General features: G+C 39.3%; 1 protein-coding gene across 2 annotated transcripts in view; it reads left to right on the forward strand.

Moving 5' to 3' along the window:
* Nucleotides 1-3,471: 3,471 nt before the first annotated feature.
* The window catches only part of C7 (complement C7), a 51,867-nt gene continuing 33,011 nt past the window's right edge, over nucleotides 3,472-22,327 (forward strand). For both annotated transcript variants that reach the window (XM_081826066.1, XM_081826067.1), the window contains exons 1-7: nucleotides 3,472-3,667; nucleotides 5,983-6,038; nucleotides 7,954-8,029; nucleotides 11,467-11,608; nucleotides 13,939-14,086; nucleotides 15,459-15,597; nucleotides 21,969-22,139. In XM_081826066.1, the coding sequence (XP_081682192.1) occupies nucleotides 3,662-3,667; nucleotides 5,983-6,038; nucleotides 7,954-8,029; nucleotides 11,467-11,608; nucleotides 13,939-14,086; nucleotides 15,459-15,597; nucleotides 21,969-22,139 (738 nt within the window). In that variant the 5' untranslated portion in view covers nucleotides 3,472-3,661. The remainder of the gene's footprint in view (nucleotides 3,668-5,982; nucleotides 6,039-7,953; nucleotides 8,030-11,466; nucleotides 11,609-13,938; nucleotides 14,087-15,458; nucleotides 15,598-21,968; nucleotides 22,140-22,327) is intronic.

Here is a 22,327-nt window from a genome sequence, read left to right on the forward strand (position 1 = left end):
GAGAAGCAGGCTTCCCCTCGAGGAGGGAGCCTGATGTGGGACTCGATCCCAGGACCCTGGGATCATGACCTGAGCCGAAGGCAGATGCTTAATGACTGAGCCACCCAGGCGCCCTTCTTATACTTATTTAAACATAAAATTAATTATTTTTCTTGAGGTATCTTGTAGCACCAGAGTGGAAAATATGTGGGGAAACTCTGCCCTCAGTTTATCCACAGTGTTTTAATTATGTTTCAATTGCAATGTAGTGTGGTTTTCCCTCAATACTCCTTCTCTTTGATCTCCACTTGTCATTGTTGACTGACATCTCTGTGATTCTCCTGAACTGGTTTGACAGTGCGTTGTTTTCGTTTTACTTCTCCTTCTGTAACCTCTCTCTTTCCTTTTTGGCTCTTCCCCATTCTTCTGCTCCCTGGGAAGTGGCATGTCTTATGGTTTTATACTTCATTGTGATCATTGTCCCATGACTTCACTTCTCTATGATCCTCCTGCCATTGGCTCTACCTATATCCCTATCCAAGGTATTTCTTATATTCCTTTCCAAAAAGATAGACATTTCTGGTTATGTGTTGGTTGTTTTCTCCAAAATAAAATGTCCCCTCTCCAAAATCACCTCTTCCTCTTCAACTTCCTGTTTCTCTCCTTTATTAATTTGTTAAATTTTTCCAATTTTCTCAATCAGACGTGGAACCATATTTAATCACTAAGCCTTGTGAATTTCCTGGTCTTTTGTCTATCTCTTCATGAATGAGGCCTTGATTACCCTTTGCCTGACTACTCAGATAAATTCCAAATCATGTGTCCTGCTTCCGCTCCTTACCTATGTGGTCTGTGTACTACCACTGTTTTGATCATTTGAAAACATCTCTTTGATTCTTTCTTCAAAACTTCCATTGAGTGAGTTCCCATTGTCCTTTGAATAAAGTCCATACAACTTACACCAGTAGTCACATTTCCCACAGTAAGGCTCCCACCTGCACTTAAAGCCTTTGTTCTAATGACTCCTCCATTGAAATTCCTCCTGTTGAAGAAACACTGTTCATGTGAGAGCAAAGATATGGAGATGGGAGAGTGCAAAACACTTGGGGAAAGGAAGGTTTTGTAAACTTTTTAATTGATCTCTGGGATACAGTCTCTGTGAACTGAACAATTCAAGTTCTAAATTATTGTAGATACACTATATGCATGTGACATCCTCTAGACTAAGAATACTCTATACATGGGCTCATATGATCTTTATAGCATGTAAGGAATAAAAATAATAAGAGATATTGCTCAAGGCTTCTATCTGTCAAAATCTTTAGCCTGTTATATTATGCGTCCTCAGTAAACATTTGTTGAGGGGCGCCTGGGTGGCTCAGTTGGTTAAGTGCCTGCCTTCGGCTCAGGTCATGATCCCAGGGTCCTGGGATCGAGCCCCGCATCGGGCTCTCCGCTCCGCGGGAAGCCTGCTTCTCCCTCTCCCACTCCCCCTGCTTGTGTTCCCCCTCTCTCTGTGTCTCTCTCTGTCAAATAAATAAATCTTTAAGAAAAAAAAGAAAAAATAAACATTTGTTGAATTAGAATAAACAAATTAATGAATGCATTCATGTACGAATGACAAGCTACCACAACAGTGCTGTTGGTATCTACTTATATCCCCTCAACACTCATTGCTACGTGACAAAGGCAAATATCTGCAAATACTGTTGATACCTGCAACAGTCTACTTGAAGGCGCCTTCCCCTCCTAGCTACCAGTGCTGCTCAGCCTACTGCCAAGGCAAACTAGAAGTGTTGGAGAGTTGAGTCTAGAGCCACCCTCAATCAATGATAGGGTGTTGGTTGATATATCCGCTTAGTTGGAATAACTCTGAGAAGTACTCTGCAGTGTCCCCCAGATTTCCACACTGGGACTGAGTTTTAATTGCCACAGTGGTACCTTGCAAGGTAAAGTACCATTTACTGACTACCTCTCCTTTCTTGTCTCACTTTCCCACCCCTCAACAGTGCTTTGTAGGAGCACTTCTCAAAACAGAAAACAAAACAAAAACAAACAAAACCCAACCAAAACCCAAACCAAACCCCCCCAACCCCCTAAAAAGTCTACTTGCAATTGATTTCCTGTCTGAGAATCTGCTTTTGGGGGAATGTAAATGACGCCCTTGAATGTGGAATTGTACATTGAGTACTTTTTTTTTTTTTTTTAAAGATTTCATTTTTCAGTAATCTCCACACCCAACACTGGGCTTGACCTCACAGCCCTGAGATCAAGAGTCACACACTCCACTGACTGAGCCAGCCAGGCGCCCCTGCACAATGAGTACTTTAGAAGAGTCCATAACATTTGGAAATCATGCAATTGGAGTTCAACAACAACAACAACAAAATCTTTCAGGAATTATGGGTCATCTTCTCTGTGGCAAAATTTCTTCCACACAAATCACTAATGGTTTTAACAAAAGATATGGAAGATTTGTCTCTGGAAGCCCATTAATTTATGAGGGGAGGGTAGGGGTTGGTCTCTATAATTCAAGTTCTTTGGATAAAGAAAGAAAGAAATCATTAAAACTAGAAAATATTCACTAATGGAATGTTTAGTTATAAAATTACTCTCAACTCAAAAATCCCTTCCCACTTAACACTTACGTCTCTCCTATTAATGCCCTAGCAGCAAGTGTCAGAATATTTGGCCAAACCATGTGAATTAAACCATAGCTTCAGAAAATCTGAAATATTGCCCCCAAAATGCAGCATTCATGCAATCTATGAAAGTGATGTTGAGAACTGCTAGGATCAGTGCAAACCTGTGGGGATCGAGGATCTGGCAGAATTAGCCAAGATAATAACCGAAGAGGAGACAATGGACAGAGGATGATGAACATGATAGGAACTTTCCAACAGTGATCTCCACATCAAAGGATTAGGGTAAGAACTTGGGAAAATTAGTGAATGCTCTTTAATATGTTTGCAAAACATGATGCTGTTTTTGACCTTTCTGTGGAAGTCAAGAATGAGGGGATGGATATAATATTGTGTTAGGCCATATGTGTGTGTGTGTGTGTGTGTGCGCGTGTGTATTTGTTGTTTCGTTTTCCTTTTTTTGTGTGGGGGGAGGGGTGGAAATTCCACCCCAGAATATTCCATTTATATTCTGAGTGACAGAACTGCATTTAGATCTTTTTTTTCTCACAGTGTTTAATCTCAAAGTCTAGTGTACAACACCGTTTAAGAGAATCATGAAAACATCCACTTAGTTTAGAAGATTGAAATAGAAAGGAGGCTTATCCCTTGCCTTACACAGAGTCTCCTTTGGTTGAAAATCACTTAAATATCGAACTGAGAACATTGGCTGCCTTTCTTGATTTACAGATGTTTTCTTAGAACTATACTTCCAAACAGTTCCAGCTGGCTGTAGTTAAGGCCTGTGTAAGTTGATAAGATGCATCTGGCTTCAAGACATGGACTAAATAGAGGCGCAGGCTCTTCGTGTCCCCAGAGAATCTGGTTGGGGTAGGAGCTAAGTCTCAGAACCACTTGCTTTATTTATGAGTGCCAAGTTAATCTCCAGCAGGGAGAGACAGGGAGGGAGCAGGCTGCTGGGCTCTTCCTGCTGTTGAAAATTCACCGGGCACTCAGTGGAAATTTTCTTCCTTTCTTCTGCCCTGAATGTTTCCCCAAACATGAAGGTAAGATAATAATTTCATTATTTTTGTAAATGAAGCAATCTCAAAAGGGAGTGAGGCTTAACCAAAATGACTCAAATAAGGAGAAGACATGGGAAAATAGGAAAGAGAAAGATCTGGGGATAACTTAAAAAAAATCCTTCTTTAAATATATTTAACAATTCAGCCAAAGTGAATTCCTTTTTCTTGTTTTGCAGTAAAATTACTGGTTCGGAGGTCTGGGAATCAGAGATTGGAGACAATGTTTATGAAAGTCCTGAGAAAGCCATTGAGAAATACAATAGTACCATTGTTATTTCTTAGGGAAAAATTCCCTCCAGTGTATTTTGTTTGTTTATTTGTTTAATTTGGGGCCACGCCATGAAACCCCATGATTTGACTTATCTAAGAGCTTTAAAGAAGCGAGTTTGGAGACTTGGAATTTTAGAATTTGGAATCTTGGATGAAAGAAAGGGTCAGGAATGTGAGAGTGGAAGATACAGATGGATGGAAGGCAATTGAAAGTTTACCAAGTACACGTGTTGGTCCAGTGCAATGTATCCCTCTCCCAACTTGAAAGTATATAATCAGTCAGTCACCTGTCACAACCCCAGTGCAGCTCCTTCTGACCAGGGGTCCTGTCCCTGTGCTTTAATAAAACCACCTTTTTGCACTGAAGACATCTCAAGAATTCTTTCTTGACCGTTTGTTCTGAACCCCAACATTTCCACATCAGGGAATGATACTCTAGTCATGTCTGGGAAAATCTAAAGGCACAAGCTAACAGTAAATCAACACAGCAGTATTGGTTACATCCTGGATATCCAGAGTTTGACAGGATCAGGGTGTGTGCAGATCTCCAAGGGACCCAATGTGGACCCCCTTTTTGGCTCTTGCTCTCTCCTTCCTGCTGCTGTGACTCTGGAGAAGACAGAGGCAGCTTGGAGAGGTGGGGAAGGAAAGCAGAAGAACGAGGAGAAGGAATTCTGAAGCAAACACCACCCCACCTGTGTTAGGAGCATCTGGGACAAGGGAGTAGGAGAGAGATTTAAAATCAGATGCTGAATTGAAATTTGCCTATTTAGATTGTTTCAGAATTTTTGTTTTCTGAAAATGCGACTATTTGTTAGTGCCTGGGAGTGATTAAAAAAGCTGTAAGACAGGCTTTCCCAGAGGGAGGAAAAATGAGTTGACATAGCACAGAGTAAAGACATTATTGAAAAAGGAAAAAAAAAGAAATGCTTGTAGTTTTTAATTAAAAAGAAGAAAACCCTTTAAAGGACTTTTACACTGGGTCGTGAATTGGATACATTTGATAATCTCAGAGAGTCTCTAGTAAAGATTTGAATTATATTCACGGACACCTTCAGTGGTCAAAGTAGGGAAATACATAAAAATAAAAATAAGATAATAGAAATCACCTATAATTTTGTAACAGAAATAAATGATTACTCTTTTTTTAAAAAAGATTTTATTTATTTATTTGACAGAGAGAGATACAGCGAGAGAGGGAACACAAGCAGGGGGAGTGGGAGAGGGAGAAGCAGGCTTCCCGCGGAGCAGGGAGCCTGATGCGGGTCTTGATCCCAGGACCCTGGGATCATGACCTGACCCGAAGGCAGACGCTTAATGACTGAGCCACCCAGGCGCTCCATAAATGATTACTCTTTACTATATTTCTTTCTAGATTTGTTTTTAATACATGTTTGATTTTTCAAGCAAAATGTAACCCTATTTTACATACAGTTTTGTGACCTGCCAGATCTTCACTATTTAGGCTGGTGCTATCACATAAAGAAGATTACAAAAGGCCTTGGAGGTGTTTTACACCTGAGGCAGCCACAGAACTAAGGGTCATGGTGAGCATCACCGCCCCTCTGGCTAGAGATGTGCTTCAACTTTGGTTAACTTTTCATTTATAAAGCTTATTTCCTGTCTAACTACTTATTCTTGGCTGGTCTTTCTTCGAGGCTTCCTCCCCTCCGGGTGTCCTTAATGAGTGTTGAGGTTAGAACGAAGGAGAATGGAGAAAGGAATTAAAAGATCCCTAAAGAAATGCTCTAATGAGTTAAGTTTTCTATTTGTTTGGCCACGACATTCCCCTGCCCCTAGTTGTCTTTACCAAAATGAATAGTAGGAGATGAGTTCAACAGAACTGTATTAAACTTTGATTTAGAATGGAAATTTAAAGGACAAGCAGAGTCGTTGAGCCTGGCCATGGTTCCTTCCTTCTTTATATTCCCAACTCAAAAATCTTGACTTGTACAAATGTATTCGCTTTCAACTCATTAAAGAAATGCAAACTAATGTTTTATTCCTCCCTCCCTTGCCATCCCCAGGTAATAACTTTATTCATCTTGGTGGGATTTACAGGAGAGTTCCAAGTTTTTTCAAGGTGAGAGTTTTTTTGGGATTGTGTTGGAAATCATTAAAAATTGTTTTTTTATTTTTAGGAAGATCTTTAATACATGACCTGATTTTTACATTGCAGCCTGAACATCTTTATCCCTTCAATACTTTATCTTTCCACACTTTGAGAAAAGGCAATGATAGCGAAAGCTTGTTTTATTCTTATTTTACTTTATTTTTTCCCGTAAGGAAGAAACCTGAAGGCTAAAAATACCTAAAGGTTTTCTTCTTGTCCTAGTACCGTGATTTTCCCTGCAATTCAGATTATTACACCAACCTTAGAATTGACGTATCTTAGAGCAGAATTTGATTTTTGAATGTAGTCATTGCAAAACATTCTTTGGATTTTAAAGGTTGAGAGGTTTTTTTTTTTCTTAATTGAAATATAGTTGATACACAATGTTACATTAGTTTACGTTGTACAACATAGTGATTTGACAAGTTTATACGTTATGCTATGCTCACCGCAAGTGTAGTTCCCATCTGGTTGAGAGTTGTTGTTTTTTTTTTTTTTTTTAAGAAATTAGGTTTATTGACTCTTGAGACCTGGAAAAAAGCCAACCTCATTTATCCATGGCCTTGTTTTGCTCTCACTGTCGGTTGGATGGGATAGGACCAGGTCAGTTCACTTTATCGAGCTATCAGAATATGTGCCAGGAGCTGATCTAGTGACGGGGATGCAAAGCGGACCAACACAGTACTGAGAGTCCACTGGATGATTCAGATCTTGAAATAGTCAATTTCAGTACAGATGTGCTAAGATTTCTGGAAGAGGCCTGCATGCCCTACTGTGGGAGCACAGACGAGAGAAGGCCAAGCTAGCTCCCCTTCCTAACCCTCGGTGTTTGGGGAAGGCTTCTGTCTGTCCCTGGGACGCAACATAGAAAAATAGCAAGTTCCGATTGTTCAAAGGTCACAAACACTGAGGAATTTGGATCATTGTTGCCATGTCACAACGACAGATTAGCAAGCTTGGCTCCATAAAAGCATGTGAGGGACACACACTACAGGGGGGACACCTTACTTTCAGGGTCACCTCACAGACTTAAGGTGAGCACAAATCGCCTTGACTCCAGATGTCTCCAAGGCTAGGAATGTGCTCGAAATCCAGGAATCAGGAGTCTGAGTTCCTTTACCCCTTGTAAAATGTGCTTTTGGGCTAGGCCAAGCTGTGTGATCTTCTTGACAAAGCTGGAGTTAAGCATCACATGAGAACCGACTCTCCATTTTTCATGTATTTTAGTGGAGTGGAGTTGTTTAAACTCAAATTGACCCTACTTGGGTGTGTTCTTGAGAGGTAGCCTAAATGAACGGGGGAATATCTAAAAATAAATTTCTGTCCCTTTAGTCTTGGCCAGTTTTTAGTTTCTCACTTCTCATAGGGTCTTTTTAGAGCTTTTTCTCTTCCAGTGAAGAGTTTCTGTATAACTCTTCCATTCATTATTCAGAATCCTCTCAAAGGCCAGAATACCTTCCTCCTATATGTTCTCACCTACCCTCCCAAATGTGAACGCTCCCTCATCTATGTTTCCACAACACATTGTACCGGACACATTTCTGTTATGAAATTGATCAAATTAGATATATTGTATGATCGTATTAGGATTATTTGTTTATACCTCTGCATCTTTGTCCTCTCCTCTATCCATAGTCAGTGACCTATCTCTCATTGTGTCTACAGCTCAGGTGTCTAAATAGTGTCTGGTACATTATAGATGCTTAATAAATGTTAATCTCTAAAAAAGCTGGTCCCTTCCCCGTATATTTTTATATGTCTTGGGATGCTTTTGGTGCCTCTTACGAAATTGTGAAGGATTTTTTTTTTTTTTTTTACTATTTTTGACCATTCTTTGTGTTTCCCCTCTCTTTATCTTTCTATCTGATTTATAACAATTTGACAGAGCCTCCACTCCAGTCACTTGCCAGTGGGATTCCTATGGATCGTGGTCAGAATGCAATGGTTGTACGAAGACTCAGGTAGGACCATACAAAAACTTTGCTCTTGGGGCGCCTGGGTGGCTCAGTCGTTAAGCGTCTGCCTTCGGCTCAGGTCATGATCCCAGGATCCTGGGATCGAGCCCCGTGTCGGGCTCCCAGCTCCGCGGGAAGCCTGTTTCTCCCTCTCCCTCTCCCCCTGCTTGTGATCCTGCTCTCACTGTGTCTCTCTCTGTCAAATAAATAAAATCTTTAAAAAAAAAAAAAACAAAACAAAAAAAACAAAAAAAAAACTTTGCTCTTATTCTTTATTTATTGTATATATTGTTTATATTGAAATAGCTGATGTATAGACAAATGACATTAGCTTTTGACATGTTATTTTTTGTTTCTTAATATAATTATTAATTTAAAGGGAGAAAAGTATGGCTTTAGTAATTAATAATGTAATAAAGTAATTCCTGCATTCTTATTTTTCTTGCAGGACTTTTCTAAATCTTACATTAGAGCCTAGAAACATACATAGGATAAAGCAATTCACTAACTCTTTAACTATTAGAGAAATAGAAGAGCATGAAATGAAGTTAGTAGGTAGTTCAAAATCTCACTACTGGGTTCAGCTTTTCTTCTTATTTAAAACTAACACTAGCAAGTACAAAATGGCTGCTTTGTTTTACCTCACAAACAGTGAATGACCACAAAGAGTGAAACATTTTGCACTTTTTTTTTTTTTTTTTAAGATTTTACTTTTAAGTAATGTCTACACCCAACGTGGGCCTCGAACCCACTACCTGGAGATGAAAAGTTGCCTGCTCCACTGACTGAGCCAGCTAGGCCCCTCTGCATTTTTAAACTTTTTAAAGTTTAATTTCTAAGTAATACAAATAAAATGCTGGACTTGATCTGGAGATAATAGAGTACTTCTAAAAGTGTCTGTTTTATTCCCTTTATTATAAGTTATTCATTGGAGAAAACATGGGAAAGTATATATAAAGAAGATGCTACTTATAATTCCACCATTTAAAAGAAACCAATATACCATCATTTGGTATTTATTTTTTCAATTTATCTTCTCTGTGTGTTTATAATTTTTAAAAATAGAATTGTTTGATTAAGTTTTATATTCCACTATTAAAAATTTTTTTTTGTTTATTTAAAAAAAATTTTTTTAAGTAAACTCCATGCCACACGTAGGGTTTGAACTCATGACCCCAAGATCAGGAGTCACATGTTCAACCAACTGACCCAGCCAGGGGTCCCTATATCCTACTGTTTTTTTGTTTTTGTTTTTTTTTTGTAAGTAGCCTCTGCGCCCAGCATGGAGCCCAACATGGGGTTTGAACTCACAACCGTGAGATCAAGACCTGAGCTGAGAGCAAGATCGGGCGCTTAACCAACTGAGCCACCAAGGCACCCCTCTACTATTTTAAAATTATACTTTTGGCATGAATTTTAACAGCTCTATTATTTTCCATTATATGCATATACCGATCTTATTTATCCACTTTCCTATTGTTTGAGATTTAGGATATGTACATTTTTGTTATTATAAATAAAACTTCAGTGAACATTTTTGTACATAGAAATCTGTCCTCTGTTCTGATAATTTTCTCAGGATAAATTCCAAAAATATAATGCTTGTTTTAAAGGTTCTAAACATTTGAATGATTAAGTATGTTTTTATTGAAATATAATTAGCACATGACATTATTTTAATTTCAGGTATACAACATGATTCTATATTTGCAAAATATTTTAAAGGTGGTTCAGCTTGAATAAAAATGTGTATTTAAAAACCACTTTTTAATTATTAAGAAAACAGAACCATATTACAGAAGATAATTTCTGTTTTGAAGCATCATCATGATCATCATTTTCATCAAGCATTTAGTACCTACATGAGTGGTATTTACAAAGCAAGTTACACAAATGCAGAATTTGGCTTTGGGGAAATAGATGACTACTCTGATTACATGAATAACAAGGCGAAAGTCAAACACCAACTACAGAAAACATTTTTATAATTTAAAAACAAGTTAAGAAGGAATGCTAAAAAGAAAGAGATGGAAGGTATTTTTCATATTAGCAATTTTTTTCTTTGCATGAAGGTCATCATGCAATGATTACGTCCCTAGGTTATAACGACAAAATTTTCATCCAGAAAGAGACAAGTGAGGATGAAAATAGGGTCATAAGATCAGAATTTGTCAGGTGAGAATTTGGCTGTTTGCAGTGGGCAGCTATCAAGAGAGATATCCAGAGAGAGGGAAGCACTCTTTAGACAAACAACACAATCTGTGCTTTGGAACTTCAGAAAAGGACAATTTAATAAGACACATGTGAGAGGTGTCATCATCAATTAAACAGAGAGACTAAAAACTTATCAAGGAACTGTACTGAGTCCCATTCCCCACTCCTGTTCCTCCACAGCTCCTATGCTTAGACACAATGGAAGGTGCCAGTGTCAGGCCCAGGCTGACAAAACTGCTCACAGAGTAAATTACACTACTGCGACCCTATGTCCGAAAGAATCCCCACTTCTAACCCAACTTAGGATGGATGAAAAGATTCAACTTTGGCTTGTGATGAAGGATAGAAGCAGAAGTGTGTTCACAGTTAGCCCAGAAGCCTGACCTATAGCCTGCATAGTTCCCACAAGGATCAGATACTGAGGGTCTCATGACTGCCTGTTCATCTCGCTGATAGTTAATACTGAGCCCAATGATAAGCACCAGAGAGATCCTGCAAAAGTAATTTTATGAGTAGAAATTCGAAAAAGACATTTATGATCTGATACTCCCTGCACGTCTCCTCCCCCTTGAGACTAAGTATATAACCACCAGCTTCATAGAGCAAAAGTACAGCTCCTTCTGCCCATGGGCCCCTGTCCCTGCGCTATAATAAAAGCACCTTTTTGCACCAAAAACATCTCAAGAATTCTTTCTTGACTGTTCCACTCCTGGCCCCACATCAGTTTGTATATCCTGTCTTCCCTGTTGGTATTTGCTCAAGGCTTAAATTCTCTGGAAGGTCAGATTTTGTTTATTTTTTTTTTAATAGGGAAAAGGTGAGTACAGGAAGAGGCTTACACGATGCATTTGATTGCTGTTGGGAGGGAAAAGGATTTTGTGGACCTCTTTTTGTTTAAATATTAGATACGTGTCTTCATATTGATTAAGTGAATTTTAGAATGAATTATTTGTTTCTCAAGTAGCTTGATGAGTTCCTCTATTTTTCCCATACTTTCTTTCCCAGAGATTTGCCTTTGACATATTTCCCATTTCAGAGGCCATTGATTTTGATTGTCTAGTAGAATTCCACTGCAGAGGTAGCTTCATCTTTGGACTAGGAGGTTTTACATCTGCCCCCCAGAACAATTTCCTGAACACTGATTCTTCAATTGTATTAATGTCTCTTAGATTTTGTTTCTCAGATAAAGGAAAGGACATGTCAAAAAGCATTACCTGTTTTGTGTTTAGACTCGCAGGCGGTCAGTTGCTGTTTATGGGCAGTATGGGGGCCATCCTTGCGTTGGAAGTGCATTTGAAACACAATCGTGTGAACCTATAGTAGGATGTCCGACAGAAGAGGGATGTGGAGAGCGGTTCAGGTGTTTCTCAGGTATCTATTTTCCATTGGCTTGGACACTCCATGCAGAGTCATGCTATTTGATTAACTTGCTCAGTATGTATTTGTTCAATTTTACTGAATTTATAGTGGCCTAAGAATTGATTTTATTGGCATATTAATTATACACTCAGCTATCATTATTTCAAATGCAATATCATTATTTCATCTGGTAATAAAGGTGGAGATACTCCTTGCTTCTTTGAAAAGAAATATGACTATTGACAGACCCAAACAGCCCTTGACATTGCATTTTTGGTGAAGATGCAGAGTGAGTCTGGTACATCAAGATTGGGCAAAAACAGCGTTACTGCCCAAATTATTACTATGTTCACAAAAAAGCAACACTGATTACCTAATCAAGAAGCAGTACAGGTCACTCCTATGCACAGGGTGATTGAAACCTAATTTCAAGTTTGGGCACTGAGTATTTTTTGCCCTATTGTTTAGGTAGCGTTTGTGCAGTCAGATTAATTCAACAACCTTTAGCAGATATTTATTATTCTTATTAGGCTCCAGGTATAGTGGTGAGGGTTGTGGATATGTAAATGAAACACATAGCCTCTTCCTTCACAAATATTGAAGTTTATGGGCAGAATAGTACATAAATAATCTCTGTGTTAGAAGTGCTCCTCCACAATACCTGTTGAACTCCTAGTTTTCTTTCAAAAACAAAATCAGATGACTCATCTTTTAGGAAGCATTCTTTAACTCCTAAACTGATAGAGATAACTAACAAATCACTTCTCTATGTTCCCTATGTACATCGTACCATCTATAATCTGGAGTTATCTGTTGGCCTGATTATCTCTCTTGTGAACTCCTTGAGGTTATGGATAATATTTCTTTAATTTTTGCATCTGAAGTACCTGGTACACAGCAGACTCTCAACAAATGTTTTTTGCATTGGATTGAGTGAGACCCCAGTGGGGTGCATGCTTTACCATCAGAACAGTTGTGTGCAATACATACTCTGAGGACATAAACGAAGGACTTGTATTATAGCCTGTGGTGTAGGGATGGAGATAATATTTAATTTGATTTTTGAGGAACAAGTATGTGGCAGGTAGAGAAACCCTCCTAGGCTGAGAGAAGTGTAAGTGCAAGGTCAGTGGAGATGACAGAAAGCCTGGCCTTTTAGTCATGTAGGTGTGATGAGGGGATAGGAAGCAGGTAGAAGAATGGCTGCAGACGATGCTGGGGAGGTAGGCAAGGGTTAGATCATCTGGTGCCCTTCAGTGCTTCCTTGGCGCCTGGGATGTAGATCTATCAGAACAATTACATTGCGGGATTATAATGATCTATGTCTTCATAGTCCTTCCTACTAGATTGTAAAGTATATGAAAAGCCCAACATACTATTTTTATTTATATTTGTGCCCTAACATCTGAAAGAGTGCCTTGCCCAGAGTAGGTGCTAAAGAAATGTGGAATTTTAAACTTTTGACCCAGTTTCCATGCTCTCAAAAGCTTACACATCAAATCACCAAAAAAAGCAGAGCTTTGGCATCTTGGTCAGTGATTACAAAAAAATAAACTGAAAGTTGGGGCGCCTGGGTGGCTCAGTTGGTTAAGCAACTGCCTTCGGCTCAGGTCATGATCCTGGAGTCCCAGGATCGAGTCCCGCATCGCGCTCCCTGCTCAGCAGGGAGTCTGCTTCTCCCTCTGACCCTCCCCCCTCTCATGCTCTCTCTATCTCATTCTCTCTCTCAAATAAATAAATAAAATCTTTAAAAAAAAAAATAAATAAATAAATAAACTGAAAGTTGAAGGGCAGGATGTCAATGTATCCTCCCAGTGGTTGGTGCCTTTTGATTTTGGGAAGATTCAGACAAACAGCTTGATTATGGGTGGAAGGCTGGATTTTGAATTCAGCTTTTATTTTCAATTTTGTTTCCAGATGAGGTCAGAATCAATTTTGTGTGTTAGAATATGAGGGCCAAAATAATCACCAGGCCTTTCCTGGACACCTTGAAAATTGATCTCAAATTCACAGTAAAATATTAATGCAGTGTTGGGGGTCAGGGGCAAAACCTTTTTTTTTTTTTTTAAAGATTTATTTATTTATTTTAGAAAGAGCAATCATGAATCGGGGGAGGGGCAGAGGGAGAGGGAGAGAATCTTCAAGAAGACTCCCTGCTGAGCACGGAGCCCCACACGGGGTTCCAACTCATGACCCTGAGATCAGGACCTGAGCTGAAGCCAAGAGTCAAAGCTCAATCTACTGAGCCACCCAGTCACCTCTGAGGCAAAACTTTTTTGATCCCAGGTAGTTTTTGCCTTCTTCCCTCTTTTATTTTGTGTGGGGGCTTATCTTGTGTATAGGCCAGTGCATCAGCAAATCTTTGGTTTGCAACGGGGATTCTGACTGTGAAGAGGACAGCACTGATGAAGACAGATGCGAGAACTCAGAAAGCAGAACTTCCTGCGACCTTGATAAACCTCCTCCCAACATAGAACTTACTGGAAATGGGTAAGGTACTGGGCAGCTTCCTGTGCATATGGATGGGTTGTAGCTTTTCATTTTGTTTTTATTTTATGGCTTGGTAAATCTAATAACAAATCATAACAGCTAAGCTTTTGGCTCAGAGCTCTTTGCCACATCCTAAAACATTTAAAACAAAATTTTTTGAAGTTTTATTTATTTAAGTAATTTCTACCCCCAATGTAGAGCTCGAACTCACAACCCCGAGATCGAGTTGCACGCTCCCCGACTGAGCCAGCCAGGTGCCCCAGAACTTTTAATTCATACCTGTATACCTGAAAATATATGTGGAAAATGTAGAGTGTCCAATTGTCCCTGGACTATCCTGCTTTTAGCACTGGAAATCCTATGTCCAGGGAAACCCCTCAGACCTGGGAAAACCTGGATGTTGGTCACCTTCTGGGAGAGAGGTAGAAATAGAGAGACAGAGGGAGAACTGGTGCAGTGACAATGATGGGGAGCTACTTAAGAGAATGAAGAGATAATAGAATAAGAACAGAGAAAGAAGAGAGAAAGTGGTGTGTTGGAATATTTAGGCTTGAAAAGTAATTGTCTAAACCAGCTGGAAACTTTCATTTTCAAGTGAAGTTGGGACAATCCCATGTTTGTCTTTTCAAAAAGAATTGTGAAGAACTTTTAAGGGTCAGATCCAAGTTGAGATTTCAAGGCTTTAAAATAGTCTATTTTAGAATGATAGTTAGAGGTGGTTTTTCTATAATATTTTAAAATTCATTAACAGAGAAATGGTAAAATTACTCTAAAGGGTATACCATTCAGTATGCTAAGAGGGAATTTAGTTGAAATTCCCTGTAGAAAGTTCCCTTTTGGGGCACCTGGATGGCTCAGTTGGTTAAGCATCTGCCTTCGGCTCAGGTCATGATCCCAGAGTCCTGGGATTGAGCCCCGCATCGGGCTCTTTGCTTAGTGGGGAGCCTGCTTCTCCCTCTGCCTGCCGCCCCTGCTGCTTGTGCTCTCTCTCTGTCAAACAAAATCTTAAAAAAAAGAAAAGAAAGTTCCCTCTCCTCAAGAGTAATCTTAATTGTATTGGTTTTATCTATAGATTCAACTCAAAACCAGCTTTTGCTATAGATACAAAAGGGCTGTGTGTTTCCCAAACATGTTCTTAGGCTGAAGGGATGTTGGATTTCCCCAGCTATTAGTTTTAGCTATTACACCACCCAGGGGAGGTGGATAATGTATGGTGTGCATTAGGATACTGTTCTCTTTATTTGAGCTCTCTTGAAGAGATGCTTAACTGTAATATATTTCAAGATTTTCTAGAATTCCTTTTTCAGCAAGTGCTGTTTCTGGGTTTTAATCATCTTTTCTTCCTTCCTTCCTTTTTTTTTTTTTTAAACAGTTACAATGAACTCACTGGCCAGTTTAGGAAGAGAGTCATCAACACTAAAAGTTTTGGTGGTCAATGCAGAAAAGTGTTTAGTGGGGATGGAAAAGATTTCTATAGACTGAGTGGAAATATCCTTTCCTATACATTCCAGGTACTTAATTTCATTGATTTAATTTATTTTTAATGTGTGAATTATTGCCAGAGATCATTATTTATATGATATTGATTTTTTGGTATTTGTTGAGAATTTATTTGTGGCATAATACTTGGTATTTGTTGAGAATTTATTTGTGGCTTAATATTTGGCTTAAACAAATGTTTTGTATGGGCCTAAAAAGGATACATATTCTTTAACTCTGGGGTACAAGGCAATGATACTTTAAATTTGTCTCATTTAAGCTGAACTATTCTGTTGTCTCATTTTCAAGTCTGTGGACCATATGGGCCCCAGACTGGATGGTCTGTCCCTGTGTGGGTGTCAAAACTCAAGGCCCTGGTCAGGACTGGTTGTAATAATCTTAGTGTCAGCTCACTTAAAAATGCTTTTGTTTTTAAATTGTGAAATATTTCATATATACAAAAGTGTGACTAATGTAAACATACGGTTTGAAGAAAACTAATAAAACAAATACTCATATATGCCCACCACCCACCTTAAGAAATAGAATATTGCCAAAGACTGATTTAAATGCTCTCATCTACCCCTCTCTGGCCACATCCTCCCCACCCCCACTCCCTAGACAACCACTATCTTCTGTTTTGTATTAATCACTTCTTTGTCTTTCCATATACATTTATCTCATATGTCTTTGTCCCTAAATAAAAACTTATGATTAGGGCGCCTGGGTGGCTCAGTCGTTAAGCGTCTGCCTTCGGCTCAGGTCATGATCCCAGAGTCCTGGGATCGAGCCCCGCATCGGGCTCCCTGCTTGGCAGGAAGCCTGCTTCTCCCTCTCCCACTCCCCCTGCTTGTGTTCCTGCTCTCGCTATCCCTCTGTCAAATAAATAAATAAAATCTTTAAAAAAAAAAACAACAAACTTATGATTATTTGTGCCTGTTTTTTGGCCACTTATAAAAGTAAATCCTATAGTATATATTCTATGACTTTTTTTTTTACTCAAAATTATGGTTTTGAAATTTATTCATGCTGATGTAGATGACATTTTTATTGCTGGTTCCATTTTTTTTCTTATGAAAATGCCTTGCACATTCTTGTGCATGAGTTCCATGCAAATGAGCTAGAGTTTCTCTAGGGCACTTGAGTTGCTGCCACACAGGTTATGTATAGGTTACACTCTGCTCAGCAAAGTTTCCAAAATGGATGTGCCATCAACTTATACCAGACCAGCAGTGTGGAAGGGGGGCCCTGTGCTCCCTATCCTTAGCAACGTCTGCATTGCCAGAATTTTCCATTTGGCTTAGGGTCGCAGGGACTCCATTCCAGGCTTCTGCTTCTTGTAAGCTGTTTCTGTCATACACACCTAAACTAGTTCTGTTCCAGGATTTCCACACAAAATCCACTCACACAGAAACAGTTATGGTTTTAGGGGGAGAATCCTGAGCATATGAAGGGAATATAGAGGAAAGATTTTCTGTTGCAGTCATGCCGACGCATTCAACAAAAAAGGTTGACATCCTCCATCACAAAACATCTGTCCTTCTAGAACTTCAACAAATCAAAGTTTCTGGTCTCATCCCATTTCAGCCTCTTGTTCTCTTCTGCCAAGACCTCCTCTTTCACTCCTTTGCTCTCTTCTTCCCAGAATTCTGAAAATTTCCAGTTCAGTGCTTCTTACCTATTACTCCCGAATTTGTAGACCAAAACTATTAGGATGTTCAGACAGAAGGGCTTTTTGTTTACCAAACTTAACCCTCTTCAGAATGCAGTTTTAATTATAAATAGCAAACAGCATCCTCCTCTGACTTACAGTAGAATAAGTTACATTTACGAACTACTGTGTCATGGGGGCACCTGGGTGGCTTAGTCGGTTGAGCATCTGACTCTTGATTTTGGCTCAGGTCATGATCTCATGGGTCATGAGATTGAGCCCTGTATTGGACTCTGTGCTCAGTGAGGAGTCTGCTTGAGATTCTGTCTCTCTCTCTCTCTACCCCTCCTTTGCTCTCTCTCTCTTAAATAAATAAATAAATTTTTTTTAAAGACTTTATTTATTTATTTGACAGAGAGAGACAGCGAGAGAGGGAACACAAGCAGGGGGAGTGGGAGAGGGAGAAGCAGGCTTCCCGCCAAGCAGGGAGCCCGATGCGGGACTCGATCCCAGGACCCTGGGATCATGACCTGAGCCAAAGGCAAATGCTTAACTGGCTGAGCCAGCCAGGTGCCCCAAAGATAAATTTGACCAGAAAGAAAGTCAGTCACTGAAGAGCTAACCCAGTGTGAAGACTGGGATAGTAAATGCTCTCCACAGCTCAGATAGACCTGAGGCCCCTAGGCATTCAGCTCTTTTGAGTGGAAGATGGCTTTTGGCTTGTTGGCACATAAATATTAGTAAATAAACATGTAACAATAATCAGTCAGTCCATCTTATAATCTCTGTTTCAGTTATCAGTAGTGTAGTTTATCCAGGGCAAACCTGGTTTCTTGTTGACTAAGTCATTATCTTTGATGCCATGCACTTTCTCTGTTTGCTCATATTTTTCATACCACAAGGAAGCCTTGGACACAGAAACACGTTCCTCTTCCATGGCCACTTTGGGAAGGTACCACTTTGCTAGTTCAGTCTGGAGAATGTTGAAAGACTGTTATGTTCATCGTCAGCTTGGAAAGAGTTGCAGAGGGGAGTAAAGATGAAGGTAGAGAAAATGAATTACTTCCTGGATCCTCCTGTATTTAGTCTTGAATGTACTTCATTATATTTTTGGAACAGAGATCCTATGTGTATATCAAGTAAATAACAAAATCATATTCTTTTTAGAAAGACTTATTTATTTATTTTAGAGAGAAAGCGAGAGAGAGCACGAGCAGGGGGAAGGGCAGTGGGAGAGGGAGAGAATCTCAAGCAGATTCCCTGCTGAGCATGGAGCTCAGTGTGGGGCTTGATCTCACCACCCTGAGATCATGACCTGAGCTGAAATCAGGAGTCGGACGCCTAGCCGACTGAGCTACCCAGGCACCCCGGATCTTTTCTTTTCTTTTTTAAAAAAGACTTTATTTATTTGACAGAGAGAGAGCGAGGGTGAGAGAGCACAGCAGCGGGGGGAGCAGAGGGAGAGGGAGAAGCAGGCTTCCAGCAGAGCAGGGAGCCCGATGCGGGACTCGATCCCAGGACCCTGGGATCATGACCTGAGCCGAAGGCAGATGCTTAACCAACTGAGCCACCCAGGTGCCCCCTTCTTTTCTCTGTAATAATCTAAAAATGTGGGTACTGTCATTTCTATTTTACAGTTGAGGAAACTCAAGACAAAAAGTGCTGAAGAGTTTACCCACAATCATAAAGTTAATAGATAACAAATATGGACTCTGAACCCAAGAAGTGTGTGTGCAGAGCCCTTGCAGCACACTCTACTTAGGTGGGGTTAGAATATACATACATTTGATAGGAATGAGCCAGTAGAGAATGAAAAATTGAAGCTGTGGGAGAGGGAGTAAGCAATCAATTTAATAAATCCTTAGAAGTGGTGGGAGGGAATGCAATAGAGATGAGACAGAAATTAGCTTTAGATGGAGGAAGGACACCTGCGGAGGAAAGGAAGTGAAGAAATGTAAATACGTTTGTGGATTTGTTAGCCAGAAGTTTAGGAGCTCTCATGTCTGATAATGGGAATGTTTGGAAAGAAAGAGGTTAAGGTCATTTTCCGAGAGTGAGGGAAGTGGTTCTAAGATTGCGGGACTGAGGTAGGTGCAGAACTTTTGAAATAGATACTGTAGAGAATGGGAGAGAAAGAGAATGGAAATATAGGGCTGCTGCACTGCTTTGAGGGTTCCCCTGAGACTGGAAATCATGAGTGGACTTACAATGGTACTGATCGGTTAGCTGTGTGATTTTTCTATCATAGTGCTAAGCAGCTTGGCTGCGAGCATTGAACCAGGGCTGGAATTCTGCCAGGCAAACATGATGGCAGAGCAGATCTAGGCAAGGGAGTTAAGGTCATTGGCGAGAGACTGGTTGAAGTCATGAACCATGAAGTCTATCTGAAAAGGAAGGAAGTGAAAAAATGAAGGTGCTGATAGAGAGAGAGAAGGGAAACCATGTAGAGGAACTTGTGTCTATAAAGTTGAATAATGGCTCTGGTGATAATAGAATGAGAGTCAAACGAGTAAGAGGTGGCAGGATGTAGGATGTTTGAATTTGTGATTTCAGAGGAGCGATCAGTCTGGGTGAGTCTAAGTTGGATGGAGAGAGTATTAATTAAGGGTCATTTAAGAAGATCACATTACCTTGAAAAAGATGACTCTTGCGGCCCTGTGTAGAGTAGATGAGAGTGAGGAGATGCTGAACTAAAGCAGCTAAAGAGGCTTATTTGCATTAATCAAGTACTTGAATTGCAGATTTGAAGATGAGGGAAAATAAGCTTTTTTTTTTTTTCTTGCATTGAAAGGAAGATAGATAACTTCTCTTTCTTAAGAGAGATAAAAAGTAAATTTGTGTCGATCTAAAACCAAATAGGACCGAAACACTATCTAGTGGTTGCAGAAATCTCTGATGGCATTCTTATTAATGTCCTCTTTCTAGTCAATAATAATACATATATTCTCCATCTCAGTCTGAGCTGAATTTTTGCCTTTGACTTTTAAACAAACCAATTTCATAATGTAATGAAAATAATGCTCTAACAAAAGATATGAGTAAATCTATCTTTTCTTGTCTTCTGGCATATTCTTAGCATGCATGCATAATTTTTTTTTTTTAATTTTTTTTAAAAATTTTTTTATTTTTTTTAAAGATTTTATTTATTTATTTGAGAGAGAGAGAATGAGAGACAGAGAACATGAGAGGGAGGAGGGTCAGAGGGAGAAGCAGACTCCCTGCCGAGCTGGGAGCCTGATGCGGGACTCGATCCCGGGACTCCAGGATCATGACCTGAGCCGAAGGCAGTCGCTTAACCGACTGAGCCACCCAGGCACCCCACATGCATAATTTTTAACATGAACAGTGATAAAAGTAATACAATATTTTCTGGCATTTTGATGAATTTTTTTCTAGTCTTTTCTTCTTCTTCTTCTTCTTTTTTTTTTTAAGTAGACTCCAGGCCCAGCATGGAGCCCAAGGTGGGGCTTGAACTCACAACCCTGAGACCATGACCTGAGCTGAGATCAAGAGTCAGACACTTAACTGACTGAGCCACCCAGGCGCCCCTGAATTTCCTTCTAGTCTTTTTTTGACTGGGGAATATACTTGTATGGTTGTAATGAACAGGATTATCACATTTATACCCACTTTCTCATTTAACATGAATATTTTTCTTCATAGGCATCATTTAAAATGGCTACATGGTATTCTGTCATTTTCATTCTTCTTAGGTTTGTGTTTAAAGTGTATCATATCCATCATTTTAATGTTCCCTGTGCTTATTTATACTTTGATCTCAAACACAGATGTGTATGGCTATATGCTAAGAACACAAATGCTTGTGGAAGGACAGTTACTGATTTGACTATTTATGCAGAGCAGACACTGAGAGAGGGAGTCAGCTTGTGTGTCTTGTTTTATTTTCATGGTGCTTGACATTTTTTAGCAAATTAATTGCCCACAATTTAAAAAAAGTCTGGAGATCTTTGTGTCAAGATTTCAGATTTTTCTCTTTTCTTGAAAACAGATAATCTGTCAATGCTAGAACTTGTAGTTACATATGGTAACTGTATGATGGATTTGAGTGTTGGTGTCCCTTTTCAACAGTGTGTGTGTTCACTTTATCACCCTGCCTTCCACGGGATGCCTCCAACATTTATATTACATGCCAGCCCCCATGGACATTTTATTTTGACACTTGATCTAGGATAAAATAAGGAAGGGATAAATAAATGATTGTCTTCTTTGTCAGTGCTGGGGCTCTCCCTTTCCTGTTAGCCACATGTGACTATCCTGTTGTCTGCCTCAAAATTCCTTTGGGATGGCCTTTTCTTCTACCCTTGCTCATAAGGAAAAAAAATTGCATCTCTGTTCCCCTCTTTTAGCTGAAAAATCAAGAACCAAGGGCCTTTCAGTTCTCTGTTAGTGTAATTCTGTTGATTTGCTGACTTCTGGGTTAACTGTTGACATTAAAAGAAAGTGGGAGATGTTTGTACACAGATGTGTTCTGTGAATCACTTGGAATTGCCATTATTGACACCATGTCTCCTTCTTAACTAAGAGTAGTTGTAGAATGGACTCTATTCCTTATACTCATATGGGCCCGGTTGTAATGAGAGCCACAGTCATTTTGTGTCAATGAAGAGCTTTGTCTTTTTGGAGAAGACTGTTTGAAGAAAGTATCCACGTTAAAGGATCCATGGCAAAAGATTTTTGGTTATATCCAAGGCCTTAATTTGGTCACAGCAAAATTTTTCATTTTCTTTATAGGTGAAAATAAATAATGATTTTAATTATGAATTTTACAACAGTAGCTGGTCTTATGTAAAGCTTACCTCGGCAGAACATACATCATCTACTAGGAAAAGCTCCTTTTTCAGATCTTCATCATCTTCTTCATCTACTCATACTTCACATACCAGTGAAATCCACAAGAAAAAGGTTAGTATGAAATATTAGTTGACTTTTCCATATTTTACTGCTTAAATATTTCTAACATTAACAAAAGTGTATTTACCAAACAGATCAGCTTTCTTTTTTAAATTAGGGTAATAATATCCTCTTCAAAGGGACAATGTAATATATTTCTTTAAAAGGTAAGATTGTGTCTTGTTAGTTCTCTTGGATAA

Source organism: Leptonychotes weddellii, chromosome 7, assembly GCF_054177405.1.
Source record: "Leptonychotes weddellii isolate Sample4059 chromosome 7, ASM5417740v2, whole genome shotgun sequence".
NCBI lineage: Eukaryota > Metazoa > Chordata > Mammalia > Carnivora > Phocidae > Leptonychotes > Leptonychotes weddellii.